The sequence below is a fragment of the Dipodomys merriami genome, unplaced genomic scaffold, assembly GCF_024711535.1.
Source record: "Dipodomys merriami isolate MVZ:Mamm:240054 unplaced genomic scaffold, mDipMer1.0.p SCAF_14, whole genome shotgun sequence".
Classification (NCBI taxonomy): Eukaryota; Metazoa; Chordata; class Mammalia; order Rodentia; family Heteromyidae; genus Dipodomys; species Dipodomys merriami.
In genome coordinates, this window is record NW_027202715.1 from 3,619,778 (window position 1) to 3,635,362 (window position 15,585).

Genomic DNA, 15,585 nt, shown 5'->3' on the forward strand with positions numbered 1-15,585 from the left:
AAGCCCAAAGTTCACAAAGCAATTGTTTACTTTTTTAAGGAACTGCCAAACTGTTTCCCAAAGTGACCTCATTTTGCACTCCCCAAATCAATGTGTGCAGATTACTTTTCTTCACATCCTTGTCCATACTTGTTACTGTTACCAGTCTTTTCTGAGAGGCTGTATGTGCTTGTTGGGGCATGCTTTTAACTCTCAAACTGCCTTGGAGCTTTGCATTGCCTTTCCTGTAGAACCTAGGGCTCAGTTTGCAATGCGTGCTCAAGTCTTCTCAGATTTTTTTGGAGAATGCCCACAGCCCTGAACATATGCCAATGGCCTTCAGGATTCTTAGGGATTTTCAGAACCTTTCAAAACTCCTATGGTTGTTTATTCTCCTTTTCTATTTTTGGATAGCTGTTGTTTGCCCCAACTACTTTAGGCATCAGGGATGTTAAACAATTGGAGTTGGTTGCTTATGACAAATACCCTTGAGTTAAAGATTGTAAGCACTAGGCAAGCTCAGAATCAGGTCAAATAACAGGAAGCCTCAGGAGTGGGACTTCTCAGAGAACTGCCAGTTAGCTGAAATAATAGCACTTCTCAAATGGGGCTTTGAAAGAGCGCCAACCCAGTTCTCACCCCTCTACTAGCTGCTTGGCACCTGGATTCTACTGTGAAGACCACTGTGGATATGGAGGAAGAGGAATGGAAATAGAGCAAATTAAAAATATCACAAAACTTGCTGTTTTTACTGAGATTCAGTGGGCTTTACATAGCCTTCTATTTATTTTCTTCATATTATGGAAATATAAGTCAGTTTTTCAGCTTAAATGTTATTTACTTGTTAAACTATATTAATGTTTAATTATGTAGTAAAGAGACAAATGTCATTTATGAGACTGTAGTTCAGTCATTCCAGATCCTTGCAGAGGTATTTCTCAGCATGACTTCATTTATTTGTGAAGAACCAGAACAATCATTGTTTATATGTACACTTTCATCTGCTTGTCCACTGTCAGCCCTCCACTTCTTGGTGACTTTCTTCTATCAAAATGTGCATCCAGTAATGGACTTCTTAGAGCAGACTTTTACTTTCCTCATCCACCTAACATGTAGGAATTCTAAGGCCATGAAATTGATTGATTGAGCCCATTCTGTGGGGAAGATTTCCTGGTGGCCTGCTACCTTCTTCAAAATCATCAGATCTGGAATCAGATGGGTTTTTGTTTCTTCTTTCTTTTTCTCCACATCTGGTTGGAAGAGAGTTTTGAAAAACAAAACCATAAACTCAGTTATTCTTCCCCCAGAAGAAGAAATCTGTCATGAAAGATAATCTCATAATCTCATGGGAACTGATTGACTATCCATTGTTTGTCCATTTGATACTTAAATCATCTTACGTTTTATTCCCTAGTTTGGAATAATTCCCCTCTCTTTTTTTGAATTAGAGGTCTTCAAATTATTGTAAGCCTTTGGTTAATATTTTAGAGTTCTAAAAAAGAAGAAAAAATTGGCGAGTACTATTGTTGTTTTTATGGAAGAGTGGTTGTTTTGGAAGTTCTTATTCTGCCAGTCCAAATGATGTCATCCTAATGGTTTTTTTGGCAGTGCTGGGGATTGAACTTAGGCCTTTTGCGTGCTAACTACATGCTGTACCACTAAATTATTATCTGGATCTCTAATTTTTTTATATCTTTCTCTCTTTCTTTTGAAGTATTTCAAATGAAGTGACAAGAAATACAGAGTTCCTCTACATGAATTACTTATTTTTCCCCAATGAATTATGTACCCATAGGATGTTATGAAAACCAGGGAATTAATGTTGTATAGCACTATAAGATGACTATAGATCTTACTAGAATTTCACTAGTTTTTGTATGCCCTGTTTTATGTAAATGGTGGTGGTATACAGTTCTATAAATTTGATCATGTCCAGATTTGTATAACTATTATCACATTCAGGATGCCAAGTCAAGAGTTTCTGGTTTCTCACAAATGTCTTCATCAGGCATTTACTGATCTATTACTTTGTTACTTTGAGAGTGTTTTATACATGAAATAATAAAATATGTTACCTATACTCCTTATTGTCTTAACTGACTGATGGTTGACATCAGCTGATGAAGTTAATGTACAAAGCAACTCTTAAAATTAGTTATAATGTCTTATCATGGGACATTTAGAGCTGGACACAGTGACACATACCTGTAATCCCAACAGGATCTTAAATTTCAGGCTAGCTATGCTTACATAATGATATCGCCAGTTGGAGCTAGATAGCAAGATCCTGTCTTCAAGCAATCAGTCAATCTTTTTGCTTTAGTTGTTTTTCATATAGGATATTGTGCTTTTGTGTAGGCTGGCCTGAGACGACAGTCCTTGTCTCCTGGGTAGCTGGGATTATAGGCATTCATTACCATATCCCTTGTTTTTTTTTTTTTTTTTTTCCAGTACTGGAGTTTGAACTCAGGACCTTAAACTTGTTTAGCACACATGCTTAATGCTGAGCCATGTTTCCATCCCTGATTTTTTGCTTATTTTGAGATATGGTTTGGTTTTCTGCTTGGCCTTTTGCCTGAGTATGATCCCCCTGTGTTAGGCTTCTTGGTAGTTCAGATCATAAGCATGCATCTCCTTGTCCAGATCTTTATTGAGTAGGAGGGGTCTCTTGAGGTTTTTTCCTGTACCTAGGCTGGCCTCAAACTGAAATCTCAGCATTTTCAGCCTCCCAAGCAGCTAAGATTACAGATATGAGCTAGGCATGTAATAGTCATTTTAAATAAATATTGAAATTCATTTTAATCATTAACTTGAATAGCTATTTTTTTAGGCCCTCATCTAGTTTCTTTTGTTTATATATTTTTTCATCCAATTTAAAAATCATCATCTTTTTGGTTTGGGAAGTTGGCTCAGTGGTACAGTGCTTGCCTCTCATGCATGAGGCCCTGGGTTCGATTCCTCAGCACCACATAAGCAAAAAGAAAAAAGCCAGAAGTGGCGCTGTGGCTCAAGTGGTAGAGTGCTAGCCTTGAGCTGAAGAGCTGAGGGACAGCGCCCAGGCCCAGAGTTCAGCCCCCGTGACAGACCAAAAAAAAAATCATCTTTTTTTGCTAAATGTCTTTGTATTACCTCTAAAATATACTTTTGCATGTAATTGATAAAAGTTTAAGCAACGAAAATGTTATGTTTATTTGCAACATGGATTTTATTTTTACATTTGTGTGCATTTTACATACTAACTGACTTCTATAAGTATTTCTAAGTTATTTGCTTTTGTATTTTTTAGTGAAAATATCCTCTTTGGGATGGGAAATCCTCTTCTTGACATCTCTGCTATAGTGGACAAAGACTTCCTTGATAAGTAAGTATTCTTCATAAGTATAATGTGAAACACAATAAAATAATAGAAACTGTGGAATTGAATTTACCATTTAACACCTTCAATTGGAGGAAAATGCTACAAATTAAAAACCTCTGTCAAGTGCACTGTTGTTGTTTAGTAATTGGCCACAATTTTCCCTGAAACAACTTATATATTTTTATGTTTTTACTTAAAAATCTATTATTATTCAGAAGTTGGAAGTATGTATGACTTAGTCACTTTTTATGTGTGTGTATGCTGATCCTGGGACTTGAACTTAGGGCATGGGTACTGTTCAAGCCTAGCACTTGCTACTGTAGCCACAGCTCCGGCTTCTGGTTGTTTTGGGTGGTTAATTGGAGATAAGATTCAAGGACTTTCCTGCCCTGGCTTTGAACTGTGGTCTGATCTCAGCCACATGAGTAGCTAAGATTAAGGTGTGAGCCACCATTGCCAGCTTCTTAAATTTTTATTCATGTTAATGAACACCAAGCTATATCTATAATGGAACTATAACATAAAAGAGTGACGAAAGAAAGATGATTAGGGTAGACAAGACATATATAAGGTATAACTAAAGTCTACTAATCTGGGCTGGCAATGTGGCTTAGTGGTAGATTGCTTGCCTAGCAAGCATGAAGCCCTGGGTTTGTTTCTTCAGTACCACATAAACAGAAAAGGCTGAAAGCCAGCACTATAGCTGAAGTGGTAGAGTGCTAGCCTTGAGCAAAAAGCAGCTCAGGGACGGTGTCTTAGGTCTAAGTTCAAGCCCCAGGATTGACCAAAAAAAAAAAAGTCTACTAATCTGTTTTCTTTTTAATAGTAACTCTTAGTGTTATTAAATTAGCTAAGAAGGCAATATATTTATTTACCTAGTTTAGCATGGAAAAATTAGGTTGTAGAAAATAATTAGTAATGAGAAGGAAACCTTCCTTCTTTGTAATTAAAGTAAAATTGAAGTAAAATTTGAATAATATAAAATGATTCATTTTAGCCATTTGGGAGTATACAAGTCAATAACTGCCAGTACAGTCACAATGAAGCTATCCTTACTTTCTGATTCAGATATTTTCATCTCCATAAACAGTCACAGAATACCCTATAAGCAGTCATTCACTGTTCCCTCCTTTGCTTCAGTCTCTTGCGCATCACCAGTAATCTGTCAGTTTCTACCGATTTGTCTGTTCCTTGGTATCCCTTCTACATATAACCATGTAATAATATGTTATATTGGTTTATTTAACTTAGTGTAAATGCTTTCAAGGTTCATCTGTGTTGTAGCTTGTCTTCATCCCCTTTTTTTTTTTAAAGTATAATAACATTCCAGGGTACAGATGCCACATTTTGTTTAAATAGTTATTGGTTGATAAATACTTGGATTGTTTCCATTAATCATTAATGTCTAGTGTTTTGAACAATGATGCTCATTAACGTTCATCTACAGGCTTTTGTATGGCCGTAGTTTTTACTTCTCAGATATACACAGAGGAGTGCAAGTAGTAGAATTGCTGGATCAATTCAGTGTTTCAACTTTGAGGGACTACCGAACTTTTTTCTATAGCAGCTATACCATTTTACATTCTTGTCTGCAAGGTATGATACATCTAATTTCTCCACATTGCCAAAACGACCTTGCATTTTCTTAATTACAATTATCCTGATGGATATGGAGTACATAATTTGCAAATGTTTTTCCCATTCTGTGGACTGCCTGCCTGCTTGCTTGCCTGCTTTCATTCCTCTTTCTGTCTTTCTCCCCTCCTCTTCCCTTCCCTTAATTTCCTTCTTTGGCATCCCCTTCCCTCATCTCTTTTGGGAGACACATTGAAACTATAATGGAGAGTTTTTAGTGTATCTCTTATATATTTCTCTGATTAAACTTTATCCTAATGTTCTATTTTTTTGTAATTTTAAATGGAATTCTTATTTTTTTTCATTGCTAGTATATTCAAATATTATTGATTTGGGAGATAATTTAATAAATTCCACTTTTAGAGATATGGATATTTACCCCTATAATTCTGTATTTGAATCAAATTGTATGCAAAAGGGTCAGGCAAGAATTTATAAATGTGTAAACTTGGCCAATTGTAAACAGTAGGAAAGTTTGGGCACTTAAACTAGAAGATGTGAGTTTTATCCTAAGACATTCAAACACATTCCAAAAATACTCTTTCCCAGTCAGCAAACACACATACTAATATTAATAATTTTAGTTCTTCTGATTATTTTGTACTTTATACAGGTTCTTATAATATTTCACAAGCTGACCTTGAATCACTGGAAACAAGTGATATTCCTGCTTCAGCCACCCAAGTAGCTGGGTCTATAGGCACATGCTACTGAATCTGTGTGATTTTAAGTAATAAAAAGTACTTAGTATTTCTTGTTCTATTATCTTTTAGTAGAATCTCTTGACTTCTCATTATGTAAGATGAGAAGTTTTACTACCTTTCAACTTCTCTTTGATACTTCTCTCTTTCTTTTTCCTGAGTTCTATTAACTGTGTTACTTACTTACGAAGGTTGATATGTTTTCACTCTAGTCTATATAATTAAGCCTTCTCAGCATTGTATACAAACTCACCATTATTATTATTTTTTTAATTGTGAAAATACTGTGCAGAGGGGTTACAATTACATGGGTAAGGTAATGAGTACATTTCTTATCAAGCATTGTTACCTCCTCCTTTGTTTCCCCTTACCATCTCCCCCCCCCCCACACACACACCAAAGTTGTAAAGTTCGTTTTTCGACATAATATCTTGTACATCTCATTGTTGCAATGGGTCCATCTGTATCCCTATTTAAACCATTTGTTTTACAAACTCACCATTATTTCTTGAACTATTAGAGTCCTGTTTTAAAAAAAATTCAGCCTGTGTCTATATCTTCATCAATAGATAAACTGCCTCCTGGCATTTTCGAAGTTTCAGGTTCTTACATTTAGGTCTTTGTCCATTTTGAGTTGATTTTTATATAGGGTAAAAAATAGGATCTAGTTTCTGTCTTACATGGATCTCTAGTTTTCCCAGTATTGTTGGGAAAGAGATTGTCTTTCACCAGTGTTTTTGCCATCTTCGTTGGGAATCAGAGGGCTATAATCAGGTAGGCTTATTTCTGGGTCTTCTATTTCACTGATTTATATGTGTATTTTTGTGCCAATAACATATTTCTTTTGTTACTGTGGCTTTGTAGTATAATTTAAAATCTCAATCTCTCTCTCTCTCTCTCTCTCTCACAATAATATGGTTTGGTTAGGACTTCTTGCTTGGTAGGCATGTGTTACCACCTGAGCTATGCACTCCAGCTTTTTTTGTTTTAATTATTTTTTTATATAGGGTCTCTCATTTTTGCCTAGGCCAATTGGACTACAGTCCTTCTACATGTACCTCCACATAATTATAATGACAGTACATACCACCATTCCCACCTTGTGGGTTGAGATAGGGTCTTGCTGATTTAGCAGGGAGAGGCTGACTGGCCTTGAACTGGCTAGCTTCCCAATCTCTGCCTCCCAAGTAGCTGGGTGTGAGTTGCTATGTCTGGCTGAAATTAGGTATGGTGACATGGTAGGAGGCAACTTCAAAGATTCTTTTGCTTGGCCTTGTAAATTAACGAAAAGCTGGACACTCAGATTTCTCTCTCCCCTTATCATCTATGCTCTTTATTTTTTTTTTATAGTGTGTGTGTGTGTGTGTGTGTGTGTGTGTCTGTGTGTGTGTGTGTGTGTCTGTGTGTGTGTCTGTGTGTGTGTGTCTGTGTGTCTGTGTGTTGGTACTAGAGCTTGAACTAGGGGTCTGGGTGCTGTCCCTTAACTTTTATGCTGAAGGCTGGTGTTCTACTACTTGAGCCACATCTCCACTTCCAGCTTTTTGGTGCTTAATTGGAGATAAAGAGTCCTGCCTGGATTGGATTTGAACCACAATCTGCAGATCTCAGGCTTGGTCCTTGGCAGCATCTGTACTTCTTGATGTGAGCTATTTCCTGCTGCATGCATTTTACAATCACCTTGAACCCCAGAAAGAACAGGATAAGCATATTGTGAGAGAGAGCAATGCCATGTTCTTATCATCTTAGAATAAATAACCAAAGCTCCAGAAATGAACTACCAGGAATTTTGTTCATGTTCCATTCCAGCATTAAACTTATAATTTCTCTAGAGACAGAGACCAAAATAATGATCAACCAGGCCATACCTTGATTGTTTTAACTATGCATATCTTTCTTCCTACCCTACCCCCAATTCTCTGGATTTAACTAGAGGCCAGTGTCTGTATCTCTGAAGACAACTGAGGATGTACTTTCCATGACTGCCATGTGATAAATCTTTCTCAGCTTGCCTTCACCCTGTATCTTAATTTGGCATAAGATGCCAAGTAACTGGGCTTAATGTGGTATTCCTGGACTTTGATGTAAAAACCTAGTTTTAATCTTCTAACATTGTGTTCTTTTCTCAGGATTCCTTTGGTGACTTTTATGTTTTTTTTCTCTAATTTCTGTGAATAGTATTGGAATTTTGGTGAGGATTGCATTGCATCTATAGATTACATAATATTAGCAGAGTATTATTCTTCTGCTCATAAACATGGAAGGTTCTTTTCATCTTTTAGTATCCTCTATAATTTTTCGTTGCTTTATTGTTTTCATTTAGATGTCCAGCATCTCCTTGGTTATTTTGTTTTTGAAGTATAAATGATATTACATAAAATTAAAAGGCTTCTACAAAAAAAATTAATAAAGACACAGTCTACAGAATGGGAGAAAATCCTTGGCAACTATTTGTTTAACAAGGAATTAATATATCCAGCATGCATAAAAAGCTCATAAAAAGCCAGATAGTATGTTACATGCCTATAATGCCAGCGATGAGGAGGATGAGATATTCTAAGACATGTTTAAAAGCTGCTTTTGCTGGGACAGAGTGGGGACCCAGGCCCCTCTTTGCATTTGTACTCTTTGGTCTCAGCCATTCTTTCCTACAGTCATTTTGTACTCATCTTTGGCTCCAGGCAGGGCAGAATTTACTGATAAACATTTTGTAACACAAGGCAGACTTCCCCTCAGCCTGGCAGTGCCTTCTTATCTGTGAGAAAGGGTGAAACTGCCCCAAAGGAAGAAACTAAAAGCTCCAGCCAGACTACCAAGCAACCAAGCAATTGAAGGTTTATGAATTATTAATATTGACAATTTCCTTGAGGCATCTTGGCTTTCTTCCTTACTATCTTCCACTTTCTAATGTCTTATTGAAAAGAAGCACAGTATTTTCTGCACAGGGTTTATAATTAAAATCATAATATAAGCTTTGTTGAGTTTAGCAATGTGGAATACAAGTAAGCAAAGTCCATAATTTTAATAAATCATTCATATGTAGTAGAGTCTTGGTGCAAAGAAATTACATTATACTTTTGCTTCTTATAATGCTCATGTTAGGAACTTAAATATTTGTGAGTGAAAGAAATTTAGTGGGAGGCCTTTTTAAAATGGACTTTACTAGTTTGTTCGCCAGTTCTAGAGCTCGAACTCTAGGCTTGGGTGCTATCCCTGAGCTCCTCTTTGCTCAAGGGTTAGCCCTCTGCCTCTTGAGCCATAGTGTCACTTCCAGCTTTTTCTTTGATTAATTGGATATAATTATCTCTGCCTGGGCTGGCTTTGAACTGTGATCCTCAAATCTCAGCCCCCTGAGTAGCTAGGATTACAGGCGTGAGCCACTGGTGCCTGGCTGAGTTTTCTAGTTTTAAAGTTGATGAAGATACAGTAATTCCTTCTTTTATATTTCACATGTTAAGCATTTTAATTTTATGGAGCAGATTTTTAAAATGAGCCTTCATATGCTGATGGACTTTGCACATTGGAATGATGATCCACAAAGTATTGAGTCTAAAGAAAGGTCTTGGAGAGCCAATTTGAAAAATTTTAAAGATTAAAAAGAGAATGTAACAATTTTGACAGTTAGTGATACCTACCATTTATTGAGCATGTAATAGGTTTGCTTTATATGGTGTTAGTTTATTTCTTAAAGAAGGTTTGTGAAGTAAGTATTCCCCCAGAGGAAAAATTGAGCTGAAATAATTTGTTCTTGGCCACATGAACAAATGAATGAGTAGTGTAGAGATTTGGAATATAGGCTAGTCTTAATGATAAAGCTTGGCTATGGATTCTAAATCTAGCAAACACACACACACACACATATACATACATACTAATTGTGTAACCTATATTATTTTTGCTATGACCTTATGGAAGTGTTAGTTTGAAATTGAAAAACTCAATTACATATCTATTGTTTGTTATAAATTATGGTAGATATGCAAAGGTTATAATCTTAATGAAATTCTATTTTCATCCATTTACAAGTATATTATAGATTAGTATAGGGTGTGTCATTTGCCCCTCCCCCCATTTTAAAAAATTAATGTTATAATAGATTGGTCAGTTCTTTGTGAGTAAATGAGGCTCAGCAATTCTCTTCTTGAGTAGATTTTCAAACAGTGCAGTTCTTGTATCAGAAAGTTGGAAGGTTATCTAACAATACTGACCCATTTCCAGAATAGAGTGACCATGATTGTGTTTATAGGAATATAAATGAGATATTTACATACTTGATATAAAAATTAAATTCCTTCTGAAACATCCTCATTGTTTCCTTGAAGATTATGAAGCTAGTTTTCCCCTAAAATAAGAGAAATTAGGATATTTATCTAATTGAGAGAAAAGCAGAATTAAATTAGTTTATTTTGATGCATTCAATTAGGTAGAATATAATAATGGAAAATTAGAAACAATGGTGGAAGAGTAAGCTATTGAGCAGAATCTTTTCTAGTATATTGAAAGATACAGTGGATGTGAAGGGAATAGGAAATGTGGAATATATATGTATTTAGGAAATGTGGAATATATATGTACTTCCATGTGAACATTGGTTGAGTTATACAGAGAAAAGAAGAGATATGTGTTAATAGGAGTGGAGCAGGAAGAGAAGTATGAGAGGTTTGCCTTGGTTTTTCCTGACACTAGAGGAATGAAGAAATGGCTATTGAAAAAGAAAAAAAATCATAAGAAGTAAAAAATACTGTTTTATGAAAATAAAGTAGGTTAGTTGAGGAAATATATAAAATTCCCAAATAATTTTTTTTTCCCTGCCTTTCCTGGGGCTTAAACTCAGAGTTTGGGTGCTGTCCCTGAGCCTTTTTTGCTGAAGGCTATCATTCTACTATTGGTCCATGGCCCCACTTCCAGCTTTTTGGTGGCTAATTGGAGATGAGAGTCTCAGGCTTTCTTGCTTAGGCTGGCTTCAAATCTTGATCCCTAGATATCATCCTCCTGAGTAGCTAAGGTTACTGGCATGAGCCACCAACACCGGGCTGCAAATCTAAGTCTTTAATAATATAAGCATATATTTGGAGGATTGTGGTTCTATGACAGCCTGGACAGAGAAGTCACAAATCTCCATCTCCCAAATAACCAGTAAAAAGTGGGCTGAATACATGGTTCAAATATTAGAGTGCCAGTTGAGCAAGTAAGGCAATTAAGTTTAAGGTTCTGAGTTCAAACCTTGTGAGCTATCAAAAAAAAAGAGATTAATATGTGGCTAGGTTTTCTTTAGATATATACATTTTGTGATATTGATCATTATAGAACTTGTTAGACCTCCAGAATTACAAAAAATAAGTAGCTTTTGGGAAAAAAAACAATTAAAGAGTGATTACAGTAGAAATGAAATCTATAATAGAATGTGATAATATGAATGTATATTATGTGCTGTACAGCATGGTAACCATTACTTACATTTCTCTGTGAACATTTGAAGCATCGCTTATGCAACTGATAAATTTAACATTTTATTTTAATCTTAGTCATATGTCAGTACAATACCAAACAGTGCAACCTTGAATTTATTGCAATTAAAAAAATTTTCCTCATGGAAGAATATATTTGTTAGATTTTTTTTTCTAGTGGTACTGATCATATGAATGCTGTAATGCTAAATCCTGCGGGTTGAGATCTCAAAAGGTTAAAATTCCTAAAGTCCAAAAAAGCCCCAAAGTATAATGTTGAATGATAAAATCTCAAATGTTGAAAATTTGAAAGTTATTATCTTAAGAACTGCAATTCCCACTGAAAAGTAAAGACCTATAAGAGGGGTAGAAAGCCAGATTCAGTGGTTAAGGGCACTTTTGGTTGTATGCAGAGTATTTGCATCAGATTGGTGACTCAAATGCCTTTAAAACTGATGAAACACTATTTGAGGATGTATCCATTAGGCTGTTACTAGAGAAGATTAGTATGTGAGTTTCAATGAGCCAGGTGGGGAAGGTCTGTCTTTATTGTGGGCCAGGACATCAGATTAGCTCCAGGTCTGGAGTGAATACTGAAGATAGTTGGTCTCTGAGAGATGAGACAGTTTTCTTTTGGCTTGGGCATCAGAACCCCAGCTTTACAGACATTTGAACTGTAAAACTTTCAGAAGTGGTATGTGTATGTATGAGTGATTTTTTTTTCTTGAAAAAGAAAAATCAGATGAGGGGGTTGGAAACTGGGGAAATGTGAAAGAAAGGCCAGAAATATACTCCTTATATGACTTATGAAAAATCAGCCCCTCAGTACAACAATTCAATAATAACAATAAAATTATATTTTTTAAAAAGAGAAAAATTAGTATGCCTCAGTAACAATATATAGAACTCAGACATAATCAATTTTGAATGAGTTACATTTGTTTCTCACTAATGCAATACTCAGATTGTAGCAACAAACCTTCCATATTTAAATATCTTCCATGCTCAATAATTACAAGGTAAGAGTGTGGTGGCATAAACTTGTAATCCTAGTTACTCATGAGGCAGAGACCCTGAAGGTTCCATTTCAAGGCCAGCCTGTGCAATAATTTAATAAGATCCCATATCAACTGACAAGCCACGTCTGCAATCCCAGAAACTTGGAGGCACAGGTTGTGGTCTGTGGCTGGTCCTAGATAAAAATGTGACACTCTTCCAAAAAATAAGAGCAAAAAGGACTAAGAGTGTGGCTCAAGTCTGAGCCTCCTTGCTCAATCAGGTCTTAGTATCACAAAAAAAAAAGAGATCCAAGTAGGAATTAGTACACCCTTTTAGTTTTGTTTACATATTCATAAAGTTTAAAAAAGGTGGGGCTGGGAAGGTGGCTCAGTGGTAGAGTGCTTGCCTTGCATGCCTGAGGCCCTGGGTTTGATTCCTCAGCACCACATAAGCAAAAAGGAAAAAGCCGGAAGTGGCTCTGTGGCTCAAGTGGTAGAGCACTAGCCTTGAGCTGAAGAGCTGAGGGACAGCGCCCAGGCCCAAAGTTCAGGCCCCATGACCGGTCCCAAAAAAATAAAAAATAAAAATAAAGTTTAAAAAATGTGTAAAGTTTGTAACCCCTTGCTGGGTGCTGGTGGCTTATGCCTATAATCCTAGCTACTCAGGAGTCTTAAGATCTGAAGATTGTGGTTCAAAGCCAGCTGGGGCAGGAAAGTCAGTGAAACTCTGAAATCCAATTAATCATAGAAAAAGCTGGAAGTGGTGCTGTGGCTCTAGTGGTAAAACATTAGTTAGCCTTGAGCAAAAGGAGCTCAGGGACAGCACCTAAGTCTAGCCCTAGGACTAGAAGGAAAAAACCTAGGCTCTGGTGACTCAAGCCTGTAAAATTCTAGCTCTGTGAAGAGGTTGGGATCTAAGGATTGTGGTTGAAAGCCAGCTGGGGCAGGAAAGTCTGTGAAGCTCTTACCTTCAGTTAACTCCAGAAAACTGGAAGTGGAGCTGAGGCTCAAAGTTATTGAGTGCAACCAGTGCCAGTGGCATATGTCTGTAATCCTAGCTATTCAAAAAGCTGAGATCTGAGGATCAAGGATTTGAAGCCAGCCCAAGCTGGAAAATCTATGAGACTCTTATCTCCAATCAACCCCCAGAAACTGGAAGTGGACTTGTGGCTAAGTGGTAGAGAATTAGCTTTGAGCAAAAATGCTCAAGGACAGCACCCAGGCCCTGAGTTCAAGCCCCAAGACCAGCAAGCACGCAAAAAAAAAAAAAAAAAAAAAAAAAAAAAGCTGAAAAATAACAAATGCTGACGAGCTGAAAAAAAAATCAAACCATTATATGCTTATATCCAATGTAGGGCTGGGAATAGTGTCTTAGTACCTAGCATGCATGAAACCCTCGCTCAATTCCTCAGTACCACATAAACAGAAAAAGCTGGAAGTGGTGCTGTGGCGCAAATGATAGAGTGCTAGCCTTGAACAACAACAACAAAAAAAAGACTCCGGGACAGTGCCCACCAGAACTGGCAAAATTAAACAAAACAAAACAATGCAAATGTATAGTCCTATGGAGAACAGTATGGAAAGTCCTCAAAAAACTGAAAGTGAAGCTCCCATATGACAGAGCTAATTAATTTCTGGGTATACATCTGAAGGAAATGAAATCAGCATTCAAAGGAGATGCCTGAACACCGTATTTAACACTATTCACAATAGCAAAGATATGAAATCAGCCAAGGTGCTCATCAGACAGATAAATGAATACAAAAAAGGAGGAAGGAAGGAGAGCCCTAGAGTGAAGTGAAGCACCACCACCTTCCCGGGTTCTGCACCAGATGAAAGTTTTTAGGCGAAGAAAGAACATGCAGGAGGAGGTAAAGGTGAAGAAAGAAAAGTTTATTGGGGTATGCTCCTGGGCGAACTCCCTGGTCAGGATCAGAGAGGTCACACAGAGTCTGGTTGTAGCAGGGTTTATATGGCTGGGATCATCAGGACCTTTTAGCATGTAACTTGTTTTTTTTGTTTTTTGTTTTTTTTTTTTTTTGGGTCCGGTTGTGGGGCCTGAATTTTGGGCCTGGGCGCTGTACCTCAGCTCTTCAGCTCAAGGCTAGCACTCTACCACTTGAGCCACAGTGCCACTTCTGGCTTTTTTCTTTTTTGCTTATGTGGTGCTAAGGAATTGAACCCAGGGCCTCGGGCATGCAAGGCAAGCGCTCTACCACTGAGCCACCTTCCCAGCCCCACATGTAATTTGTTTTGCGAGTTTGAACAGTTTCAGGCTAGTGCCCCCAAAGGACAGGATGATTGGGACAGGTGGTGTATGAGGAAGTGGCTTTTCTCAGCTGCCTCTGCCCTCCAGAGGCCTGTCAATGATGTCTCTAGCTTGTTTTGTAAAATATGATGTTCTTCAGTTCCATCCATTTTCCTGCAGATGACATAATTTTCTTCTTTATGGTCGAATAATACATTGTACATACAGAGGATTGTTTTTTCTTTGCTGGTTCGGGGCTTGAACTCTGCCTAGGCCCTGTCTCTGAGCCTCTTTAATGTTCAAGGCTAACGCTCTACTACTTGAACCACAGAGCTACATCTGGCTTTTTTGAGTAGTTTACTGGAGATTAGTGTTTCATGGGGACTTCTAGGCTGGCTTCAATCCTCAGTTGTCAGATCTCAGCCTCTTGAGTAGCTAGGATATTTGTGATTTCCAGGTCCTGGTGCTGGCTCATTGGAATTTGGAAAATGATTCCTCCCTTTAAAAAATTGTCAGCAGAGTGGGGCGCCGGTGGCTCACGCCTATAATCCTAGCTAGCTACCCAGGAGGCTGAGATCTGAGGATCGTGGTTCAAAGCCAGCCGGGGCAGGAAAGTCTGTGAGATTCTTATTTCCAATAAACCACTAGAAAAAAACCGGAAGTGGCGCTGTGGCTTAAACAGTAGAGCACTTGTCTTGAGCTGAAGAGCTCAGGGACAGTGCCCCAAGCCCAGAGTTCAAGCCCCACCACTGACCAAAAAAAAAAATTGTCAGCAGTATTTTTGTAATTAATTGTACTTTTCCAACACTAGAGGTATAAATTTTATGAAGATCTTTAGAGAATTCCAAAAATCCATATTGAAATGCTAAAGTCCCAAGTAAGCACAAGCAAGCACAAGCAATTCTTGCAAAATAAAGCATTGCTGGCAGTTATCACAATTCTATACTTCAAACTATATTATAGAGCCATAGTAACAAAAATCAGCTTGTACTGGGACAAAAAGCAGATCAGAAGACCAATGGAACAGACTAGAAGATCCAGAAATGAGCCTGCACACACACACATTGCCATCTGACTTTGACAGAAGTTCCCAAAATACTGTATATTAGAAAAAAGCCTCTTCAACAAATGGTAAATTGGATATTGCTATGCAGAAGACTGAAACTGGATCTATCACTATGTCCTAGTATCAATTCAAAGTAAATCAAAGACCTCAGTATAA

At 37.3% G+C, this 15,585-nt stretch overlaps 1 protein-coding gene across 5 annotated transcripts in view; it reads left to right on the top strand.

The window, feature by feature from the left end:
* Adk (adenosine kinase) overlaps nucleotides 1–15,585 on the top strand; it is a 424,911-nt gene that overhangs the window by 46,116 nt on the left and 363,210 nt on the right. For all 5 annotated transcript variants that reach the window (XM_070020633.1, XM_070020634.1, XM_070020636.1 and 2 more), the window contains one exon: nucleotides 3,266–3,340. In XM_070020633.1, the coding sequence (XP_069876734.1) occupies nucleotides 3,266–3,340 (75 nt within the window). The remainder of the gene's footprint in view (nucleotides 1–3,265; nucleotides 3,341–15,585) is intronic.